Source organism: Staurois parvus, unplaced genomic scaffold, assembly GCF_062004578.1.
Source record: "Staurois parvus isolate SC_StPar_1 unplaced genomic scaffold, SC_StPar_1.0 ptg000058l, whole genome shotgun sequence".
Lineage (NCBI taxonomy): Eukaryota > Metazoa > Chordata > Amphibia > Anura > Ranidae > Staurois > Staurois parvus.
In genome coordinates this window covers 15290944-15315607 of record NW_028317854.1, presented here as the reverse complement: position 1 = coordinate 15315607, position 24664 = coordinate 15290944, and the positions used below count along the sequence as shown (strand labels likewise).

The 24664-nt window shown below is 51.7% G+C and overlaps 1 protein-coding gene across 1 annotated transcript in view; it reads right to left on the bottom strand.

Moving 5' to 3' along the window:
- Positions 1 to 18986: 18986 nt before the first annotated feature.
- The window catches only part of CFI (complement factor I), an 86753-nt gene continuing 81075 nt past the window's right edge, over positions 18987 to 24664 (bottom strand). Inside the window, exons 13-15 of the mRNA XM_089668516.1 lie at positions 22858 to 23141; positions 20418 to 20519; positions 18987 to 19337 (exon numbers count right to left, since the gene is read on the bottom strand). Coding sequence (XP_089524642.1) covers positions 19120 to 19337; positions 20418 to 20519; positions 22858 to 23141 — 604 coding nt within the window. The 3' untranslated portion in view covers positions 18987 to 19119. The remainder of the gene's footprint in view (positions 19338 to 20417; positions 20520 to 22857; positions 23142 to 24664) is intronic.

Genomic DNA, 24664 nt, shown 5'->3' with positions numbered 1-24664 from the left:
CTCATGCTGCTGCCAGGTCCAGAGTCTCTCATGGGTCCCTGTACGGCCTCCCATTGCTGCTGTCTCCATCGCCACACTCTGCTATGTGCCACTTTCAGGTCTCCTCACACTGCTGGTGTGTTCCATTTTTTGTCATAGGGTGCTGGCAGATTACGGGCCTCCCATTGCTGCTGCCAGGCCCGTAATCTGCCATGGGCCCCTGTACCGCCTCTTCATGCTGCTGCCAGGTCCAGAGTGTGTCATGGGTCCCTGTACGGCCTCCCATTGCTGCTGCCAGGAGGCAGCAGGGTCGCAGCAGTGTCAGTGGAGGCAAACGGCCACGGAGTAGAGCACCAGCTCCACTGCAGCCTACCACCACGGCCAGTAGTGGTGCCGGTGTGCACGGAGGAAGTAGCAGTCAGCCAGTGAGGAGTAGCGGGGGCAAAGTTTCCTACTCGGCAGTGTGGCAATTTTTCGTCAAGCCGCCCGAGGAAGTAAACGTAGCCGTATGTCGACTATGTGGCCAGCAAGTCAAGCGTGGCCAGGGGGCCCATGTTGGGACTACAGCGTTGCGTCAGCATATGCAGCGTCGCCATTCGGTGGCCTGGGAAAACCGTGATAAAGATACGGCGGTTCTGCCTGCCCCAGCCCAGGGTTCCATTTTGTCATAGGGTGCTGGCAGATTACGGGCATCCCATTGCTGCTGCCAGGCCTTAATCTGCCATGGGCCCCTGTACCGCCTCCTCATGCTGCTGCCAGGTCCAGAGTCTGTCATGGGTCCCTGTACGGCCTCCCATTGCTGCTGTCTCCATCGCCACACTCTGCCATGTGCCACTTTCAGGTCTCCTCACACACTGCTGGTGTGTTGAATTTTTTGACATAGGGTGCTGGCAGATTACGGGCCTCCCATAGCTGCTGCCAGGCCCCTAATCTGCCATGGGCCCCTATATACCGCCTCCTCATGCTGCTGCCAAGTCCAGAGTCTGTCATGGGTCCCTGTACGGCCTCCCATTGCTGCTGTCTCCATCGCCACACTCTGCCATGTGCCACTTTCAGGTCTCCTCACACTGCTGGTGTGTTGAATTTTTTGACATAGGGTGCTGGCAGATTACGGGCCTCCTATAGCTGCTGCCAGGCCCCTAATCTGCCATAGGCCCCTATATACCGCCTCCTCATGCTGCTGCCAGGTCCAGAGTCTCTCATGGGTCCCTGTACGGCCTCCCATTGCTGCTGTCTCCATCGCCACACTCTGCCATGTGCCACTTTCAGGTCTCCTCACACACTGCTGGTGTGTTGAATTTTTTGACATAGGGTGCTGGCAGATTACGGGCCTCCCATAGCTGCTGCCAGGCCCCTAATCTGCCATGGGCCCCTATATACCGCCTCCTCATGCTGCTGCCAGGTCCAGAGTCTGTCATGGGTCCCTGTACGGCCTCCCATTGCTGCTGTCTCCATCGCCACACTCTGCCATGTGCCACTTTCAGGTCTCCTCACACACTGCTGGTGTGTTGAATTTTTTGACATAGGGTGCTGGCAGATTACGGGCCTCCCATAGCTGCTGCCAGGCCCCTAATCTGCCATGGGCCCCTATATACCGCCTCCTCATGCTGCTGCCAGGTCCAGAGTCTGTCATGGGTCCCTGTACGGCCTCCCATTGCTGCTGTCTCCATCGCCACACTCTGCCATGTGCCACTTTCAGGTCTCCTCACACACTGCTGGTGTGTTGAATTTTTTGACATAGGGTGCTGGCAGATTACGGGCCTCCCATAGCTGCTGCCAGGCCCCTAATCTGCCATGGGCCCCTATATACCACCTCCTCATGCTGCTGCCAAGTCCAGAGTCTGTCATGGGTCCCTGTACGGCCTCCCATTGCTGCTGTCTCCATCGCCACACTCTGCCATGTGCCACTTTCAGGTCTCCTCACACTGCTGGTGTGTTGAATTTTTTGACATAGGGTGCTGGCAGATTACGGGCCTCCTATAGCTGCTGCCAGGCCCCTAATCTGCCATAGGCCCCTATATACCGCCTCCTCATGCTGCTGCCAGGTCCAGAGTCTCTCATGGGTCCCTGTACGGCCTCCCATTGCTGCTGTCTCCATCGCCACACTCTGCCATGTGCCACTTTCAGGTCTCCTCACACACTGCTGGTGTGTTGAATTTTTTGACATAGGGTGCTGGCAGATTACGGGCCTCCCATAGCTGCTGCCAGGCCCCTAATCTGCCATGGGCCCCTATATACCGCCTCCTCATGCTGCTGCCAAGTCCAGAGTCTGTCATGGGTCCCTGTACGGCCTCCCATTGCTGCTGTCTCCATCGCCACACTCTGCCATGTGCCACTTTCAGGTCTCCTCACACTGCTGGTGTGTTGAATTTTTTGACATAGGGTGCTGGCAGATTACGGGCCTCCTATAGCTGCTGCCAGGCCCCTAATCTGCCATAGGCCCCTATATACCGCCTCCTCATGCTGCCGCCAGGTCCAGAGTCTCTCATGGGTCCCTGTACGGCCTCCCATTGCTGCTGTCTCCATCGCCACACTCTGCCATGTGCCACTTTCAGGTCTCCTCACACACTGCTGGTGTGTTGAATTTTTTGACATAGGGTGCTGGCAGATTACGGGCCTCCCATAGCTGCTGCCAGGCCCCTAATCTGCCATGGGCCCCTATATACCGCCTCCTCATGCTGCTGCCAAGTCCAGAGTCTGTCATGGGTCCCTGTAAGGCCTCCCATTGCTGCTGTCTCCATCGCCACACTCTGCCATGTGCCACTTTCAGGTCTCCTCACACTGCTGGTGTGTTGAATTTTTTGACATAGGGTGCTGGCAGATTACGGGCCTCCTATAGCTGCTGCCAGGCCCCTAATCTGCCATAGGCCCCTATATACCGCCTCCTCATGCTGCTGCCAGGTCCAGAGTCTGTCATGGGTCCCTGTACGGCCTCCCATTGCTGCTGTCTCCATCGCCACACTCTGCCATGTGCCACTTTCAGGTCTCCTCACACACTGCTGGTGTGTTGAATTTTTTGACATAGGGTGCTGGCAGATTACGGGCCTCCCATAGCTGCTGCCAGGCCCCTAATCTGCCATGGGCCCCTATATACCGCCTCCTCATGCTGCTGCCAGGTCCAGAGTCTCTCATGGGTCCCTGTACGGCCTCCCATTGCTGCTGTCTCCATCGCCACACTCTGCTATGTGCCACTTTCAGGTCTCCTCACACTGCTGGTGTGTTCCATTTTTTGTCATAGGGTGCTGGCAGATTACAGCCTCCCATTGCTGCTGCCAGGCCCGTAATCTGCCATGGGCCCCTGTACCGCCTCTTCATGCTGCTGCCAGGTCCAGAGTGTGTCATGGGTCCCTGTACGGCCTCCCATTGCTGCTGCCAGGAGGCAGCAGGGTCGCAGCAGTGTCAGTGGAGGCAAACGGCCACGGAGTAGAGCACCAGCTCCACTGCAGCCTACCACCACGGCCAGTAGTGGTGCCGGTGTGCACGGAGGAAGTAGCAGTCAGCCAGTGAGGAGTAGCGGGGGCAAAGTTTCCTACTCGGCAGTGTGGCAATTTTTCGTCAAGCCGCCCGAGGAAGTAAACGTAGCCGTATGTCGACTATGTGGCCAGCAAGTCAAGCGTGGCCAGGGGGCCCATGTTGGGACTACAGCGTTGCGTCAGCATATGCAGCGTCGCCATTCGGTGGCCTGGGAAAACCGTGATAAAGATACGGCGGTTCTGCCTGCCCCAGCCCAGGGTTCCATTTTGTCATAGGGTGCTGGCAGATTACGGGCATCCCATTGCTGCTGCCAGGCCTTAATCTGCCATGGGCCCCTGTACCGCCTCCTCATGCTGCTGCCAGGTCCAGAGTCTGTCATGGGTCCCTGTACGGCCTCCCATTGCTGCTGTCTCCATCGCCACACTCTGCCATGTGCCACTTTCAGGTCTCCTCACACACTGCTGGTGTGTTGAATTTTTTGACATAGGGTGCTGGCAGATTACGGGCCTCCCATAGCTGCTGCCAGGCCCCTAATCTGCCATGGGCCCCTATATACCGCCTCCTCATGCTGCTGCCAGGTCCAGAGTCTCTCATGGGTCCCTGTACGGCCTCCCATTGCTGCTGTCTCCATCGCCACACTCTGCTATGTGCCACTTTCAGGTCTCCTCACACTGCTGGTGTGTTCCATTTTTTGTCATAGGGTGCTGGCAGATTACGGGCCTCCCATTGCTGCTGCCAGGCCCGTAATCTGCCATGGGCCCCTGTACCGCCTCTTCATGCTGCTGCCAGGTCCAGAGTGTGTCATGGGTCCCTGTACGGCCTCCCATTGCTGCTGCCAGGAGGCAGCAGGGTCGCAGCAGTGTCAGTGGAGGCAAACGGCCACGGAGTAGAGCACCAGCTCCACTGCAGCCTACCACCACGGCCAGTAGTGGTGCCGGTGTGCACGGAGGAAGTAGCAGTCAGCCAGTGAGGAGTAGCGGGGGCAAAGTTTCCTACTCGGCAGTGTGGCAATTTTTCGTCAAGCCGCCCGAGGAAGTAAACGTAGCCGTATGTCGACTATGTGGCCAGCAAGTCAAGCGTGGCCAGGGGGCCCATGTTGGGACTACAGCGTTGCGTCAGCATATGCAGCGTCGCCATTCGGTGGCCTGGGAAAACCGTGATAAAGATACGGCGGTTCTGCCTGCCCCAGCCCAGGGTTCCATTTTGTCATAGGGTGCTGGCAGATTACGGGCATCCCATTGCTGCTGCCAGGCCTTAATCTGCCATGGGCCCCTGTACCGCCTCCTCATGCTGCTGCCAGGTCCAGAGTCTGTCATGGGTCCCTGTACGGCCTCCCATTGCTGCTGTCTCCATCGCCACACTCTGCCATGTGCCACTTTCAGGTCTCCTCACACACTGCTGGTGTGTTGAATTTTTTGACATAGGGTGCTGGCAGATTACGGGCCTCCCATAGCTGCTGCCAGGCCCCTAATCTGCCATGGGCCCCTATATACCGCCTCCTCATGCTGCTGCCAAGTCCAGAGTCTGTCATGGGTCCCTGTACGGCCTCCCATTGCTGCTGTCTCCATCGCCACACTCTGCCATGTGCCACTTTCAGGTCTCCTCACACTGCTGGTGTGTTGAATTTTTTGACATAGGGTGCTGGCAGATTACGGGCCTCCTATAGCTGCTGCCAGGCCCCTAATCTGCCATAGGCCCCTATATACCGCCTCCTCATGCTGCTGCCAGGTCCAGAGTCTCTCATGGGTCCCTGTACGGCCTCCCATTGCTGCTGTCTCCATCGCCACACTCTGCCATGTGCCACTTTCAGGTCTCCTCACACACTGCTGGTGTGTTGAATTTTTTGACATAGGGTGCTGGCAGATTACGGGCCTCCCATAGCTGCTGCCAGGCCCCTAATCTGCCATGGGCCCCTATATACCGCCTCCTCATGCTGCTGCCAGGTCCAGAGTCTGTCATGGGTCCCTGTACGGCCTCCCATTGCTGCTGTCTCCATCGCCACACTCTGCCATGTGCCACTTTCAGGTCTCCTCACACACTGCTGGTGTGTTGAATTTTTTGACATAGGGTGCTGGCAGATTACGGGCCTCCCATAGCTGCTGCCAGGCCCCTAATCTGCCATGGGCCCCTATATACCGCCTTCTCATGCTGCTGCCAAGTCCCGAGTCTGTCATGGGTCCCTGTACGGCCTCCCATTGCTGCTGTCTCCATCGCCACACTCTGCCATGTGCCACTTTCAGGTCTCCTCACACTGCTGGTGTGTTGAATTTTTTGACATAGGGTGCTGGCAGATTACGGGCCTCCTATAGCTGCTGCCAGGCCCCTAATCTGCCATAGGCCCCTATATACCGCCTCCTCATGCTGCTGCCAGGTCCAGAGTCTCTCATGGGTCCCTGTACGGCCTCCCATTGCTGCTGTCTCCATCGCCACACTCTGCTATGTGCCACTTTCAGGTCTCCTCACACTGCTGGTGTGTTCCATTTTTTGTCATAGGGTGCTGGCAGATTACGAGCCTCCCATTGCTGCTGCCAGGCCCGTAATCTGCCATGGGCCCCTGTACCGCCTCTTCATGCTGCTGCCAGGTCCAGAGTGTGTCATGGGTCCCTGTACGGCCTCCCATTGCTGCTGCCAGGAGGCAGCAGGGTTGCAGCAGTGTCAGTGGAGGCAAACGGCCACGGAGTAGAGCACCAGCTCCACTGCAGCCTACCACCACGGCCAGTAGTGGTGCCGGTGTGCACGGAGGAAGTAGCAGTCAGCCAGTGAGGAGTAGCGGGGGCAAAGTTTCCTACTCGGCGGTGTGACAATTTTTCGTCAAGCCGCCCGAGGAAGTAAACGTAGCCGTATGTCGACTATGTGGCCAGAAAGTCAAGCGTGGCCAGGGGGCCCATGTTGGGACTACGGCGTTGCGTCAGCATATGCAGCGTCGCCATTCGGTGGCCTGGGAAAACCGTGATAAAGATACGGCGGTTCTGCCTGCCCCAGCCCAGGGTTCCATTTTGTCATAAGGTGCTGGCAGATTACGGGCATCCCATTGCTGCTGCCAGGCCTTAATCTGCCATGGGCCCCTGTACCGCCTCCTCATGCTGCTGCCAGGTCCAGAGTCTGTCATGGGTCCCTGTACGGCCTCCCATTGCTGCTGTCTCCATCGCCACACTCTGCCATGTGCCACTTTCAGGTCTCCTCACACACTGCTGGTGTGTTGAATTTTTTGACATAGGGTGCTGGCAGATTACGGGCCTCCCATAGCTGCTGCCAGGCCCCTAATCTGCCATGGGCCCCTATATACCGCCTCCTCATGCTGCTGCCAAGTCCAGAGTCTGTCATGGGTCCCTGTACGGCCTCCCATTGCTGCTGTCTCCATCGCCACACTCTGCCATGTGCCACTTTCAGGTCTCCTCACACTGCTGGTGTGTTGAATTTTTTGACATAGGGTGCTGGCAGATTACGGGCCTCCTATAGCTGCTGCCAGGCCCCTAATCTGCCATAGGCCCCTATATACCGCCTCCTCATGCTGCTGCCAGGTCCAGAGTCTGTCATGGGTCCCTGTACGGCCTCCCATTGCTGCTGTCTCCATCGCCACACTCTGCCATGTGCCACTTTCAGGTCTCCTCACACACTGCTGGTGTGTTGAATTTTTTGACATAGGGTGCTGGCAGATTACGGGCCTCCCATAGCTGCTGCCAGGCCCCTAATCTGCCATGGGCCCCTTTATACCGCCTCCTCATGCTGCTGCCAAGTCCAGAGTCTGTCATGGGTCCCTGTACGGCCTCCCATTGCTGCTGTCTCCATCGCCACACTCTGCCATGTGCCACTTTCAGGTCTCCTCACACTGCTGGTGTGTTGAATTTTTTGACATAGGGTGCTGGCAGATTACGGGCCTCCTATAGCTGCTGCCAGGCCCCTAATCTGCCATAGGCCCCTATATACCGCCTCCTCATGCTGCTGCCAGGTCCAGAGTCTCTCATGGGTCCCTGTACGGCCTCCCATTGCTGCTGTCTCCATCGCCACACTCTGCTATGTGCCACTTTCAGGTCTCCTCACACTGCTGGTGTGTTCCATTTTTTGTCATAGGGTGCTGGCAGATTACGGGCCTCCCATTGCTGCTGCCAGGCCCGTAATCTGCCATGGGCCCCTGTACCGCCTCTTCATGCTGCTGCCAGGTCCAGAGTGTGTCATGGGTCCCTGTACGGCCTCCCATTGCTGCTGCCAGGAGGCAGCAGGGTCGCAGCAGTGTCAGTGGAGGCAAACGGCCACGGAGTAGAGCACCAGCTCCACTGCAGCCTACCACCACGGCCAGTAGTGGTGCCGGTGTGCACGGAGGAAGTAGCAGTCAGCCAGTGAGGAGTAGCGGGGGCAAAGTTTCCTACTCGGCAGTGTGGCAATTTTTCGTCAAGCCGCCCGAGGAAGTAAACGTAGCCGTATGTCGACTATGTGGCCAGCAAGTCAAGCGTGGCCAGGGGGCCCATGTTGGGACTACAGCGTTGCGTCAGCATATGCAGCGTCGCCATTCGGTGGCCTGGGAAAACCGTGATAAAGATACGGCGGTTCTGCCTGCCCCAGCCCAGGGTTCCATTTTGTCATAGGGTGCTGGCAGATTACGGGCATCCCATTGCTGCTGCCAGGCCTTAATCTGCCATGGGCCCCTGTACCGCCTCCTCATGCTGCTGCCAGGTCCAGAGTCTGTCATGGGTCCCTGTACGGCCTCCCATTGCTGCTGTCTCCATCGCCACACTCTGCCATGTGCCACTTTCAGGTCTCCTCACACACTGCTGGTGTGTTGAATTTTTTGACATAGGGTGCTGGCAGATTACGGGCCTCCCATAGCTGCTGCCAGGCCCCTAATCTGCCATGGGCCCCTATATACCGCCTCCTCATGCTGCTGCCAAGTCCAGAGTCTGTCATGGGTCCCTGTACGGCCTCCCATTGCTGCTGTCTCCATCGCCACACTCTGCCATGTGCCACTTTCAGGTCTCCTCACACTGCTGGTGTGTTGAATTTTTTGACATAGGGTGCTGGCAGATTACGGGCCTCCTATAGCTGCTGCCAGGCCCCTAATCTGCCATAGGCCCCTATATACCGCCTCCTCATGCTGCTGCCAGGTCCAGAGTCTCTCATGGGTCCCTGTACGGCCTCCCATTGCTGCTGTCTCCATCGCCACACTCTGCCATGTGCCACTTTCAGGTCTCCTCACACACTGCTGGTGTGTTGAATTTTTTGACATAGGGTGCTGGCAGATTACGGGCCTCCCATAGCTGCTGCCAGGCCCCTAATCTGCCATGGGCCCCTATATACCGCCTCCTCATGCTGCTGCCAGGTCCAGAGTCTGTCATGGGTCCCTGTACGGCCTCCCATTGCTGCTGTCTCCATCGCCACACTCTGCCATGTGCCACTTTCAGGTCTCCTCACACACTGCTGGTGTGTTGAATTTTTTGACATAGGGTGCTGGCAGATTACGGGCCTCCCATAGCTGCTGCCAGGCCCCTAATCTGCCATGGGCCCCTATATACCGCCTTCTCATGCTGCTGCCAAGTCCAGAGTCTGTCATGGGTCCCTGTACGGCCTCCCATTGCTGCTGTCTCCATCGCCACACTCTGCCATGTGCCACTTTCAGGTCTCCTCACACTGCTGGTGTGTTGAATTTTTTGACATAGGGTGCTGGCAGATTACGGGCCTCCTATAGCTGCTGCCAGGCCCCTAATCTGCCATAGGCCCCTATATACCGCCTCCTCATGCTGCTGCCAGGTCCAGAGTCTCTCATGGGTCCCTGTACGGCCTCCCATTGCTGCTGTCTCCATCGCCACACTCTGCTATGTGCCACTTTCAGGTCTCCTCACACTGCTGGTGTGTTCCATTTTTTGTCATAGGGTGCTGGCAGATTACGAGCCTCCCATTGCTGCTGCCAGGCCCGTAATCTGCCATGGGCCCCTGTACCACCTCTTCATGCTGCTGCCAGGTCCAGAGTGTGTCATGGGTCCCTGTACGGCCTCCCATTGCTGCTGCCAGGAGGCAGCAGGGTTGCAGCAGTGTCAGTGGAGGCAAACGGCCACGGAGTAGAGCACCAGCTCCACTGCAGCCTACCACCACGGCCAGTAGTGGTGCCGGTGTGCACGGAGGAAGTAGCAGTCAGCCAGTGAGGAGTAGCGGGGGCAAAGTTTCCTACTCGGCGGTGTGACAATTTTTCGTCAAGCCGCCCGAGGAAGTAAACGTAGCCGTATGTCGACTATGTGGCCAGAAAGTCAAGCGTGGCCAGGGGGCCCATGTTGGGACTACGGCGTTGCGTCAGCATATGCAGCGTCGCCATTCGGTGGCCTGGGAAAACCGTGATAAAGATACGGCGGTTCTGCCTGCCCCAGCCCAGGGTTCCATTTTGTCATAAGGTGCTGGCAGATTACGGGCATCCCATTGCTGCTGCCAGGCCTTAATCTGCCATGGGCCCCTGTACCGCCTCCTCATGCTGCTGCCAGGTCCAGAGTCTGTCATGGGTCCCTGTACGGCCTCCCATTGCTGCTGTCTCCATCGCCACACTCTGCCATGTGCCACTTTCAGGTCTCCTCACACACTGCTGGTGTGTTGAATTTTTTGACATAGGGTGCTGGCAGATTACGGGCCTCCCATAGCTGCTGCCAGGCCCCTAATCTGCCATGGGCCCCTATATACCGCCTCCTCATGCTGCTGCCAAGTCCAGAGTCTGTCATGGGTCCCTGTACGGCCTCCCATTGCTGCTGTCTCCATCGCCACACTCTGCCATGTGCCACTTTCAGGTCTCCTCACACTGCTGGTATGTTGAATTTTTTGACATAGGGTGCTGGCAGATTACGGGCCTCCTATAGCTGCTGCCAGGCCCCTAATCTGCCATAGGCCCCTATATACCGCCTCCTCATGCTGCTGCCAGGTCCAGAGTCTGTCATGGGTCCCTGTACGGCCTCCCATTGCTGCTGTCTCCATCGCCACACTCTGCCATGTGCCACTTTCAGGTCTCCTCACACACTGCTGGTGTGTTGAATTTTTTGACATAGGGTGCTGGCAGATTATGGGCCTCCCATAGCTGCTGCCAGGCCCCTAATCTGCCATGGGCCCCTTTATACCGCCTCCTCATGCTGCTGCCAAGTCCAGAGTCTGTCATGGGTCCCTGTACGGCCTCCCATTGCTGCTGTCTCCATCGCCACACTCTGCCATGTGCCACTTTCAGGTCTCCTCACACTGCTGGTGTGTTGAATTTTTTGACATAGGGTGCTGGCAGATTACGGGCCTCCTATAGCTGCTGCCAGGCCCCTAATCTGCCATAGGCCCCTATATACCGCCTCCTCATGCTGCTGCCAGGTCCAGAGTCTCTCATGGGTCCCTGTACGGCCTCCCATTGCTGCTGTCTCCATCGCCACACTCTGCTATGTGCCACTTTCAGGTCTCCTCACACTGCTGGTGTGTTCCATTTTTTGTCATAGGGTGCTGGCAGATTACGGGCCTCCCATTGCTGCTGCCAGGCCCGTAATCTGCCATGGGCCCCTGTACCGCCTCTTCATGCTGCTGCCAGGTCCAGAGTGTGTCATGGGTCCCTGTACGGCCTCCCATTGCTGCTGCCAGGAGGCAGCAGGGTCGCAGCAGTGTCAGTGGAGGCAAACGGCCACGGAGTAGAGCACCAGCTCCACTGCAGCCTACCACCACGGCCAGTAGTGGTGCCGGTGTGCACGGAGGAAGTAGCAGTCAGCCAGTGAGGAGTAGCGGGGGCAAAGTTTCCTACTCGGCAGTGTGGCAATTTTTCGTCAAGCCGCCCGAGGAAGTAAACGTAGCCGTATGTCGACTATGTGGCCAGCAAGTCAAGCGTGGCCAGGGGGCCCATGTTGGGACTACAGCGTTGCGTCAGCATATGCAGCGTCGCCATTCGGTGGCCTGGGAAAACCGTGATAAAGATACGGCGGTTCTGCCTGCCCCAGCCCAGGGTTCCATTTTGTCATAGGGTGCTGGCAGATTACGGGCATCCCATTGCTGCTGCCAGGCCTTAATCTGCCATGGGCCCCTGTACCGCCTCCTCATGCTGCTGCCAGGTCCAGAGTCTGTCATGGGTCCCTGTACGGCCTCCCATTGCTGCTGTCTCCATCGCCACACTCTGCCATGTGCCACTTTCAGGTCTCCTCACACACTGCTGGTGTGTTGAATTTTTTGACATAGGGTGCTGGCAGATTACGGGCCTCCCATAGCTGCTGCCAGGCCCCTAATCTGCCATGGGCCCCTATATACCGCCTCCTCATGCTGCTGCCAAGTCCAGAGTCTGTCATGGGTCCCTGTACGGCCTCCCATTGCTGCTGTCTCCATCGCCACACTCTGCCATGTGCCACTTTCAGGTCTCCTCACACTGCTGGTGTGTTGAATTTTTTGACATAGGGTGCTGGCAGATTACGGGCCTCCTATAGCTGCTGCCAGGCCCCTAATCTGCCATAGGCCCCTATATACCGCCTCCTCATGCTGCTGCCAGGTCCAGAGTCTCTCATGGGTCCCTGTACGGCCTCCCATTGCTGCTGTCTCCATCGCCACACTCTGCCATGTGCCACTTTCAGGTCTCCTCACACACTGCTGGTGTGTTGAATTTTTTGACATAGGGTGCTGGCAGATTACGGGCCTCCCATAGCTGCTGCCAGGCCCCTAATCTGCCATGGGCCCCTATATACCGCCTCCTCATGCTGCTGCCAGGTCCAGAGTCTGTCATGGGTCCCTGTACGGCCTCCCATTGCTGCTGTCTCCATCGCCACACTCTGCCATGTGCCACTTTCAGGTCTCCTCACACACTGCTGGTGTGTTGAATTTTTTGACATAGGGTGCTGGCAGATTACGGGCCTCCCATAGCTTCTGCCAGGCCCCTAATCTGCCATGGGCCCCTATATACCGCCTCCTCATGCTGCTGCCAAGTCCAGAGTCTGTCATGGGTCCCTGTACGGCCTCCCATTGCTGCTGTCTCCATCGCCACACTCTGCCATGTGCCACTTTCAGGTCTCCTCACACTGCTGGTGTGTTGAATTTTTTGACATAGGGTGCTGGCAGATTACGGGCCTCCTATAGCTGCTGCCAGGCCCCTAATCTGCCATAGGCCCCTATATACCGCCTCCTCATGCTGCTGCCAGGTCCAGAGTCTCTCATGGGTCCCTGTACGGCCTCCCATTGCTGCTGTCTCCATCGCCACACTCTGCTATGTGCCACTTTCAGGTCTCCTCACACTGCTGGTGTGTTCCATTTTTTGTCATAGGGTGCTGGCAGATTACGAGCCTCCCATTGCTGCTGCCAGGCCCGTAATCTGCCATGGGCCCCTGTACCACCTCTTCATGCTGCTGCCAGGTCCAGAGTGTGTCATGGGTCCCTGTACGGCCTCCCATTGCTGCTGCCAGGAGGCAGCAGGGTCGCAGCAGTGTCAGTGGAGGCAAACGGCCACGGAGTAGAGCACCAGCTCCACTGCAGCCTACCACCACGGCCAGTAGTGGTGCCGGTGTGCACGGAGGAAGTAGCAGTCAGCCAGTGAGGAGTAGCGGGGGCAAAGTTTCCTACTCGGCGGTGTGACAATTTTTCGTCAAGCCGCCCGAGGAAGTAAACGTAGCCGTATGTCGACTATGTGGCCAGAAAGTCAAGCGTGGCCAGGGGGCCCATGTTGGGACTACGGCGTTGCGTCAGCATATGCAGCGTCGCCATTCGGTGGCCTGGGAAAACCGTGATAAAGATACGGCGGTTCTGCCTGCCCCAGCCCAGGGTTCCATTTTGTCATAAGGTGCTGGCAGATTACGGGCATCCCATTGCTGCTGCCAGGCCTTAATCTGCCATGGGCCCCTGTACCGCCTCCTCATGCTGCTGCCAGGTCCAGAGTCTGTCATGGGTCCCTGTACGGCCTCCCATTGCTGCTGTCTCCATCGCCACACTCTGCCATGTGCCACTTTCAGGTCTCCTCACACACTGCTGGTGTGTTGAATTTTTTGACATAGGGTGCTGGCAGATTACGGGCCTCCCATAGCTGCTGCCAGGCCCCTAATCTGCCATGGGCCCCTATATACCGCCTCCTCATGCTGCTGCCAAGTCCAGAGTCTGTCATGGGTCCCTGTACGGCCTCCCATTGCTGCTGTCTCCATCGCCACACTCTGCCATGTGCCACTTTCAGGTCTCCTCACACTGCTGGTGTGTTGAATTTTTTGACATAGGGTGCTGGCAGATTACGGGCCTCCTATAGCTGCTGCCAGGCCCCTAATCTGCCATAGGCCCCTATATACCGCCTCCTCATGCTGCTGCCAGGTCCAGAGTCTGTCATGGGTCCCTGTACGGCCTCCCATTGCTGCTGTCTCCATCGCCACACTCTGCCATGTGCCACTTTCAGGTCTCCTCACACACTGCTGGTGTGTTGAATTTTTTGACATAGGGTGCTGGCAGATTACGGGCCTCCCATAGCTGCTGCCAGGCCCCTAATCTGCCATGGGCCCCTTTATACCGCCTCCTCATGCTGCTGCCAAGTCCAGAGTCTGTCATGGGTCCCTGTACGGCCTCCCATTGCTGCTGTCTCCATCGCCACACTCTGCCATGTGCCACTTTCAGGTCTCCTCACACTGCTGGTGTGTTGAATTTTTTGACATAGGGTGCTGGCAGATTACGGGCCTCCTATAGCTGCTGCCAGGCCCCTAATCTGCCATAGGCCCCTATATACCGCCTCCTCATGCTGCTGCCAGGTCTAGAGTCTCTCATGGGTCCCTGTACGGCCTCCCATTGCTGCTGTCTCCATCGCCACACTCTGCCATGTGCCACTTTCAGGTCTCCTCACACACTGCTGGTGTGTTGAATTTTTTGACATAGGGTGCTGGCAGATTACGGGCCTCCCATAGCTGCTGCCAGGCCCCTAATCTGCCATGGGCCCCTATATACCGCCTCCTCATGCTGCTGCCAGGTCCAGAGTCTGTCATGGGTCCCTGTACGGCCTCCCATTGCTGCTGTCTCCATCGCCACACTCTGCCATGTGCCACTTTCAGGTCTCCTCACACACTGCTGGTGTGTTGAATTTTTTGACATAGGGTGCTGGCAGATTACGGGCCTCCCATAGCTGCTGCCAGGCCCCTAATCTGCCATGGGCCCCTATATACCGCCTCCTCATGCTGCTGCCAAGTCCAGAGTCTGTCATGGGTCCCTGTACGGCCTCCCATTGCTGCTGTCTCCATCGCCACACTCTGCCATGTGCCACTTTCAGGTCTCCTCACACTGCTGGTGTGTTGAATTTTTTGACATAGGGTGCTGGCAGATTACGGGCCTCCTATAGCTGCTGCCAGGCCCCTAATCTGCCATAGGCCCCTATATACCGCCTCCTCATGCTGCTGCCAGGTCCAGAGTCTCTCATGGGTCCCTGTACGGCCTCCCATTGCTGCTGTCTCCATCGCCACACTCTGCTATGTGCCACTTTCAGGTCTCCTCACACTGCTGGTGTGTTCCATTTTTTGTCATAGGGTGCTGGCAGATTACGGGCCTCCCATTGCTGCTGCCAGGCCCGTAATCTGCCATGGGCCCCTGTACCGCCTCTTCATGCTGCTGCCAGGTCCAGAGTGTGTCATGGGTCCCTGTACGGCCTCCCATTGCTGCTGCCAGGAGGCAGCAGGGTCGCAGCAGTGTCAGTGGAGGCAAACGGCCACGGAGTAGAGCACCAGCTCCACTGCAGCCTACCACCACGGCCAGTAGTGGTGCCGGTGTGCACGGAGGAAGTAGCAGTCAGCCAGTGAGGAGTAGCGGGGGCAAAGTTTCCTACTCGGCGGTGTGACAATTTTTCGTCAAGCCGCCCGAGGAAGTAAACGTAGCCGTATGTCGACTATGTGGCCAGAAAGTCAAGCGTGGCCAGGGGGCCCATGTTGGGACTACGGCGTTGCGTCAGCATATGCAGCGTCGCCATTCGGTGGCCTGGGAAAACCGTGATAAAGATACGGCGGTTCTGCCTGCCCCAGCCCAGGGTTCCATTTTGTCATAAGGTGCTGGCAGATTACGGGCATCCCATTGCTGCTGCCAGGCCTTAATCTGCCATGGGCCCCTGTACCGCCTCCTCATGCTGCTGCCAGGTCCAGAGTCTGTCATGGGTCCCTGTACGGCCTCCCATTGCTGCTGTCTCCATCGCCACACTCTGCCATGTGCCACTTTCAGGTCTCCTCACACTGCTGGTGTGTTGAATTTTTTGACATAGGGTGCTGGCAGATTACGGGCCTCCTATAGCTGCTGCCAGGCCCCTAATCTGTCATAGGCCCCTATATACCGCCTCCTCATGCTGCTGCCAGGTCCAGAGTCTCTCATGGGTCCCTGTACGGCCTCCCATTGCTGCTGTCTCCATCGCCACACTCTGCCATGTGCCACTTTCAGGTCTCCTCACACTGCTGGTGTGTTGAATTTTTTGACATAGGGTGCTGGCAGATTACGGGCCTCCTATAGCTGCTGCCAGGCCCCTAATCTGCCATAGGCCCCTATATACCGCCTCCTCATGCTGCTGCCAGGTCCAGAGTCTCTCATGGGTCCCTGTACGGCCTCCCATTGCTGCTGTCTCCATCGCCACACTCTGCCATGTGCCACTTTCAGGTCTCCTCACACACTGCTGGTGTGTTGAATTTTTTGACATAGGGTGCTGGCAGATTACGGGCCTCCCATTGCTGCTGCCAGGCCCGTAATCTGTCATGGGTCCCTGTACGGCCTCCCATTGCTGCTGCCAGGTACAGAGTGTGTCATGGGTCTCTGCCATGTGCCATGTGCCACTTTCAGGTCTCCTCACACTGCTGGTGGTTTCCATTTTTGTCATAGGGTGCTGTATGGCCTCCCATTGCTGCTGCCTCCACCGCCACACTGTGGCTACACACTCTGGTTTTGGCCCCGTGACTGCCCAAATGAGTGAAGTGTGCGGTGATTCTAAGATCGACGGCACTCATCTGCATGTCATACTGACTGACAGTATTATTTCTCTTCCCCAGCAGACTCCAAGGGCATTTAAATTAAAGGTACAGTGTTCTGCACTAATATTAAGTCTCTCTGAAGCCTAGAAACACCCTTTTTTAAGTTAAATTCACAGCGAATATATTCGACTCGAATCGAATATTGTCCACGAATTCGCCGAATCAGTCGAATCGAATTTTTGAATACTTCGCTCATCTCTAAATATAATGTAACAGGACTAAACAAAATGCAATTTTTCTTTTCTTTCTTTTTTTTTTGTGCAGTGTTAGTTTTAAAATAAATTGTTAGTTTAAACATAAGTAGTGTAGCTGCACATAAAAAGTGCATATTTTATTCTGTAATTTGTCCTATTTAAAATGATACCAAAATTATGATTCTGGTACAAAGCATTGCAAAGTTTGCAAATGAAATGAAGTGCTTTATTTACATTGTAGAGCTTTTTTGTTAATGGGTAAATATGTGTAAATATATATTAAATGTGTAAAAATAATAATAAACAAAAACAAAAAAAGTTTAAATATTGATAGTTAATAAAATAGAAAAAAAGAAAAAAACAGCAGGAAAATAATAGTCCAAGACAGAATGAGACTAAGGAGTTAATTAGGGCTGATTAGAGAAATGTAGGGGTTAATAAGTGGTTAAATGGAGGACCATTTTATTAAAAAAAACAAAAACTTTTTTTTACTTGTCAGGGTGTTAATTTCATCCCTTTAATGTGCAGATAAAGGAACAGAATGATACAAAAGTGACTATATGTTACTTTGTATCTTTGTAGTGCTTGGAGCAGTGTTGTTTCATTCAGTTGCTTTTTTTATAGCTACAGCTGCTGACTTCATCTATGGTATATCCCGGGCAGGGGTGGCTAACCTGTGGCTCTCCAGCTGTTGTGGAACTACATTTCCCATGAGGCATTGCAAAGATGGGAGGTTACTGACTTGCAGAGGCATGATGGAACTTGTAGTCCTGCAGCAGCTGGAGAGCCGCAGGTTGGCCACCCCTGGTATATAGTAATGCAGGCTTTGATTAGTAAAAGCTGACATTTGCCATATACTGGAGGAAGGGGTCCCAGAAGCAGGGCAGTGGGACTGTGTACAATAGTAAAGTTTTTCTGGGTGTGTGTAGCACACACAACATCTGCAACTAGTTAATCTTTGTTTTTCAGATTTCTTAGATACCTAGTCAATAGCATCCATTCCTGATGAAGTGAATTATTGTTCACAAAACACGTTGCGATATGTGATGTGCTCTCTCCACCCACTGGAATTGTGTGAAAACATTTTGGAAAGCAATTCAGTGTACAAGGACATGGAAATACAGTATTTATTCAGTATACAGTATTCCTAAATGATGTTATCATGAATGTAGACTATACCGGAATATACTAAATTTGTGTCTCCTTTATATTTTTAATAATATAAGATTCTTTTATTATTTATATATTAATAAAATGCCTGTGTTTGGTGATGTATTTTGTTAAATTCCCATGGGCAGTTTAATGTTGCTATGTATCTAAAAATTGGGAATGGGGGTACATCACTTTGTGTATCAGATCACATATGTACATCTGTGGTCTCCTACACCTCAATAAAAGCTTAATAGAAACTGTCCAGTGGCAGGACAATTTTGCAATTTTGCATTGGCAAGAAGTGGGTTAACCTCAGTAAACTAATTTCTATCCATCAGTCACAAGTGCCACTTCTTAACTACTCAGAAAAAAATAGGTTTTTTTTTAAATTTAAATGAAAACAGCTGCTGTTGTAAGTTAGCCAAGCTAATTGTGTTTGTAAAAGGATTCCACAGCCACATATTTGCTGCCAGAGTATGCTGTTGATAAGGATTTCCACTAAAATTGTACTGTTCACTAGCACTACATACAGCTTTAAGGCATTCCTCAAACCTGTAATTTAAAAGGATTGTGTTTTTTTTCCATGTCACCTTCAAGGCTGCATTAAAAAGCCCCTATGCATGCGTTATGGTATTTGAAAAATAAAATTCTTGGCACTTGGCCCCCATAGCAGTATCTAGCTTCTGGTGACTTTCTTTGATGGTAGTTTGCCTCCCTTAGACACCAAAGGGACTCATCAAGTTTGAGTTAGGCAAATTTCAAACAAGATTCTTGTTCCTAATGATGAAATGGAAGTTATTAGATTCTCACAGTAATTGTAAATGTAGGACATAGTAAGTAATTTGATATTACACATTGCATGTAATGTCACAAAGAGCTAAGGAGCTGGAATAATGCTTATTTACTGCAAGGTTACTATAAAAGTTACATATTTTAGTCTAAGAACTGTTGATCAGTAAAATGTGTTAAGCCATAAAAAAGCGTAGTTACCCACTGTCCTGGCTTGTGTAAGAATGGTGGTGTTCCATGTTAGATATCTAGGCTACATTGAGACTTTTCATTGTGTAGCCCCTGTAGTGATTCTTCATTCAAATGTAGCTCAGTGGTGATCTGTGCTGAACCAGAAGGTTTTGTACCGCTGTTCTGAAGCAGGGGTCAGGGACGAACCCCATATACATACCACTTTACTCAGTAAGGACAACAAATCTGTGTACAAAACTGTGTTCAGGACAATGTGGAAAAACATTAAAAAAACTAAGGAAACGGAACAACTTTATTGTACTACAGGAAAAAGTAGAAATTATGAAACAGTTGAAAAAACGTAATATATTTTCAAAATGCTGATATTCTGTGATTCAGCCATCTCCACATTGTAACATTTGGATACATCAATTATTATATTTAGAGATGAGAGCTCTTCCAACATGTCGGGAAATCCACTCAAAGTAGTGTGCAACCTTTGTGTATACTCCAGGGAAACCTGCCACTCCACAGTTCTCACCCCAGCTTACAACTCCCCAAACATAGGCCACATTATTAGCATCATAGCAAACTAGGGGACCTCCTGAGTCACCTTTGCAGGCATCTATGGATCCATCATATGTCCCTAAAACAAAAAGAAGGAATACCAATCATGAACATTACAATTAAGATATTAGCAAAGAACTGTTGGTTTCTGGATATAATGAAGTATAGAGATACCCTGGGACTGCTTATTGAGCAATTATGTACAGTTCATTATGACTACACAACTTGTCTTCTAAAATAAGTGTATATGAGTGATAAATTAAATATTTCTCACAGTGGGTGAAAAAACAGTCTATGAAAAAAAAGTAATATGTAATTATTCACAGGTAACCCACAGTGTATCTAAAGATTCAGGAACAGGATAAGTATTCTTTAAAAGCAAAAAAGTGAAAAACAGTAACATAAGAGGACTCCAGACAAAATACAAAACTCATTATTAAAAGAAAAAAAAACGTCAGGAAAAAAAATACATAACCTGACATTAATGAACATCACCTGCAATTGGTTGCTTGGATTTCATGCTGATCCCCTGGTTTTACTTTCTGAGTTACCAACCGGAACAAGCAAGATAAAGCATATCCAAACAAAAAACAAAAATTGGATATTTTCCAGTGTATCTAGTCCTTATGTGAAGTAATAGGATACATTTTTATTTTTAAGATTTTTTTTCCCACTGGGACTGAGATTGAGCTCTGCAATCACTTTTGCAGCAGTTGTTTTTTTATTCTGGGTCACAATCCTGCACAATGTCCTTTTATCTTTTTCAGTCAGATGACCATTTTGACCGCGCTTATGCTCATCAGACGATGTTTTCCCGGAAACTGTACCTCGCGACACAGCAAATAAATTGGCAACTTCAGTCACAGAGGCAAAATCTAAGCAGGCACCAACAATTTGCCCTCTTTGAAGCTCAGTAAGCTCTGCCACGACTCTGCATTACTAGCAGCGTGCGCAATGAATGACGAAAGTGAGGTTCTCACCAGTTAGAAAGGTGTCTCATCACACAGCAAGAATGTTATATTACTTCCGCTTTCAATGCTACACATGTCACTTTCACACCTGCAAATCATGTATTGTTTCCATTTTTTTGTCTAACCCCTGTATATTGTATCGCTTAGTGTATGCTGACTCTGATCATCAAAATTTATAGAACTCCTACCTGCACACTCCATTCCATTAAGAAATCGTTCTTTGTAGATCGAAGTACAGTTGTTCATCAGGTTAATATGTCCCCACTTCAGATGAAATACCTTAGTAAAACCTACAAAGAAACGAAAGTGAGTCAAATTCCTTCACCACAGCCAAGCCAGAAAGGGGCAGCAGCCAGCTCTCCAAACATTGTCATAGTGATAGTTAATGATGCATCTCTGTAATAAGAAGTTACAGACTGTCACATTGGCTGACAGTGTCTTTCAACAAGGTTTTAATTTTGCCCCTGCAGGTCCTGCCTATTTATATTGATGGAATAGTGTACTGCAGGGCTCAAAATTTCAAGTCATGAGCTACTAGCCAGGACTTAAGAGTTACTTGCCACCAGTTGCCCCACCCAACCGCTACCCTGCCCCACCCTTAATTCTGCCCCTAAACACACACTCCTAAATTATCTCATGAAATGGCACAGTTAAATGTTTTATGCAGAATGAAGGAAGGGAAAAGAAGGAAGGAAGAAAGGAAATGAAAGGAAGGGGTGGAAGGAAGAGAGGGAGGGGTGGAAGGAAGGGAGAGGTTCAAGGAAGTAAGGGAATGGTGGGTGGAAGGAAGAAAGGGTGGGGTGGAAGGAAGGAAGAGAGGGATGGGTGGAAGGAAGGGAGGGGTGGGTGGAAAGAAGGAAGGGAGGGGTGGGTGGAAGGAAGGAAGAGAGAGGTAGGTGGAAGGAAGGAAGGAAGGGAGGGGTGGAATGAAGGGAGGTTTTGGTGGAAGGAAGAAAGGAAGGGAGGGGTAGAAGGAAAGAAGGAAGGGGTGGAAGGAAGGATGGGCGGGGTGGGTTGAAGAAGGGAAGGGTGGGTGGAAGGAAGGAAGGGTTGGTGGAAGGAAGGGAGGAAGGAGTGGGTGGAAGGAAGGTAGGACTCATATGCTCAGTCAGAGGCATCAGAGCTGTCAGCTGCTGTGTTCAATTTCCCACCCACACATCCTCTGAAGCTGCACAGACTGAAGTGTGGGTGGGAACAGGAGGAGGCAGAGCAGATCCAGCCTCTCTCCCCTCTTCTCCTATTGGTGCAGGGGAATGTGGGGGGGGCCAGGCACTGAGGAGCAAACAGCGGGGGGGGGGGGGGCCTGGAAAGAAACCTGATGATCAGTGTGGCGGTGGGGCAGTGACAAACAACAATCTCCTGTATAGATTTTAATTAATCAGCTGGAAGTCACTTCTGACGTATTTGACGAAGCTGAGTGAAATACGCCCATCGGCAAAACGCGTTGACGTCATACATCAGATACGTCACTTCCAGTCATGCGCATTGGCGTTATGCACGCTGACCTACAAGGAGGCAGCCATTTCCACATGCCATGAGTCATGCAAAGCTGTACAGGCACCATGGAGAGGATGGAACCCGCGAAATGTTGGCTGATGTAAGCGGTTGTTCCCTGGATCAATACGGCAGTACATGTGAAGGACATTTCCATTATTTACTACCCATGGCACAGGTGGAGAGTGGACTGTTACAAGAATAACGAAGAAGGCTTCTTGTTACTTATTATATACATCAGAGTGAGAGTACCCAGAGTGACTGTCCTTATATTATTTGTCTTATTTCAGGATAGGGACATTATGATGCATTACCTAGATGCAAGCCATACAGCATATATTGCAACAAACGGAAGACCCATTGGGCCTCATTCTAGTACATACTGTATATCAAAGTGGTTTATAGTCCACACGCTGTGGTGAAGAAACCATATAAAGCAGGGCTCTACTATCTACATTTATTATTCTATCAAGACATCAACAGAGACTCTTTCATCTATAAGAATTTTTGCAACTATTTGCGTCTACCAAGGGTAGATGGGCCCCAAACACAATAATGGGTGATGCAACAGGACAATGACCCAAAGAATACAAGTAATTCAACAAAACAATGGCTGCAACAGCACAGAATAGGCCTTCTGGAGTGGCCCAGTCAGAGTCCTGACCTCAACCCGATTGAAATGCTGTGGCATGACCTTAAGAGAGCGATTCACACCAGACATCCCAAGAATATTGCTACAATGAAACAGTTTTGTGAGGAGGAGTGGTCCAAAATTACTCCAGATTGTTGTGCAGGTCTGATCTGCAGCTACAGGAAACGTTTGGTTGAGGTTATTGCTGCCAAAGGAGGGTCAATCAGTTATTAAGTCCAAAGGTTCACATACTTTTTCCTCCCTGCACTGTGAATGTTTACATGTTATGTGCAATTAAACCATGGCAACATCTAATGTTTGTGTAGTATTATGTTCAGCAGACTGTGTTCTTCTATTGTTGTGACTTTCAGAGCACATTTTATGCCCAATTCATGCAAAACTCCACGTAATCCCAAGGGGTTCACATACTTTTTCTTGCAACTGTATATTACTATGTACACTGAAAAAAACAATTACATGAACTCCAGTCACTATATACCTACCTTCTTCTCTGCCCCATCCTGAAACTACGCAAGTTTCCCCTGGTTTGAACAGATGAGTTGACCAAGGAACACACGCAGGCACTAAATTATTGTCCACTTGCATACAAGCTGGCTCATTGTATATGTTGACAACCTCCAGCAGAGCAATATCATTTTCATAGTTGGCAGCGTTGTAATTCTCATGCACTTTCACAGTTTTCACAGGGAAAGAATCCACATTCTCAGTCACAGACAGACGATCCAGGAGCTCAATGATTACACGATACTTCTGTGGCTGGTCTGCCCTAAAAAATATAGGTGTTATAGGAAGCATAATACCATTATTCAAATACAATCAGGATTAGTCAGTAAGGAAAACAGCAGTGTGCAAAGTATAGTACAGTAATTATATCAGCCCATCAGAATGTGGATTTTAGTGATCTCATATCAGTAAGCTGAAATTAAAAGTTTGGAATTATAGTGGGAGATCCCACTGCTGGTGGTAGGTCAGATTGTGGGGTGGTGGTTGTGTGTGTGTGCATGTGTGGGGGGGGGGGGTTAAAATAAGTTGGAATTTAACTTTTAGACTGTGTAAGGTGAGATTCTACCTAACTGCATATAATTTGGATAAATTGCATAGGTAACCCCTCACACTACATGGCTGATGGAAACTGTTGTGAGTCTGACCAACATTTTTGTGAACAATAACAAGCATTGCCAACAAAATACTCGGTATCTACTTCGGTAGTTGCTAACTTAGTTGTAGAATTTGTTAACATAAAATAGTGAAGCGCTATTTATTTATTACCAATAAAATACTGAAGTACCTATTATAACTAACTACTAGTGCTCTGTGAAAAAAAGCTTATATACATATATACATAGTGTGTGCATTTTGCACAATCTTAAAGTAATAATAATTATAATAATAATAATAATAATTCTTGTTTTTAATAGAGGATAATATCTGAAACTGCACTGTGTTTGGGGTGCCATTGCGTGGTACATGTCGCAGTATTTTGATGATTCCAAATCACCAAGTGTGAATGGGGCCTTAAAGTGCAACTTTACCCAAAAGGTGAAGTTCCCCTCTTTCTCCTCCTCCAACCTCTCCTCCTTCACATTTGGGACATTTTTTTTTTAAGGGGAGCGGGTACCTGGTTTTGACAGGTACCAGCTGCCCCACTTCCGGTGAGATTGCTGCGGAGACGTGAGTGGAGGTTCAGCCCCCTCCTTCCCCCGCAGCCTTTTTGGACATGTCACAAGCTTCAGAAAGCTGAGGGACCAATAAAATAGTGAAGTGCGGCTCGCGTATGTGCAGTGAGCAGCCGGCTGTGAAGATGACAGCAGTGACAGCCGAATTCCCACACTTAGTTTACCAGTGCCAAGGACCAAAGCCCAGTGAAGAAACCAGCTGGGTGAGGACATTGCTGGGTTCTGGGACAAGTGAGTGTCCTATTAATAAAAGTTACCAGCTACAGTTTTTGTAGCTGCTGACTTTTAATTTTTGCACTTCAGACTGAAGAACCACTTTAACCAGTACCCACCTGGCCTCATCATATCATATGACGTCCTCCCGGAATGCGCCTCACCTAACAGCAGATCACATGACAAATGTAAACAATGTATGGCTTTCATTCATGCCATCCATTGTGTACTATTGTGTTGATCTCTGTGTTGGTCACAGTGATCACATGGCACAGACAGGACTAATCACAGCTCATCTGTACCATGTGATTAGCTGTGGCCAATCACAGTTAACCACAATAGTAAACTATGAATTCATCCATTTCATTCAGTGAAAATGGTTGCTTATAACAGTGAAATT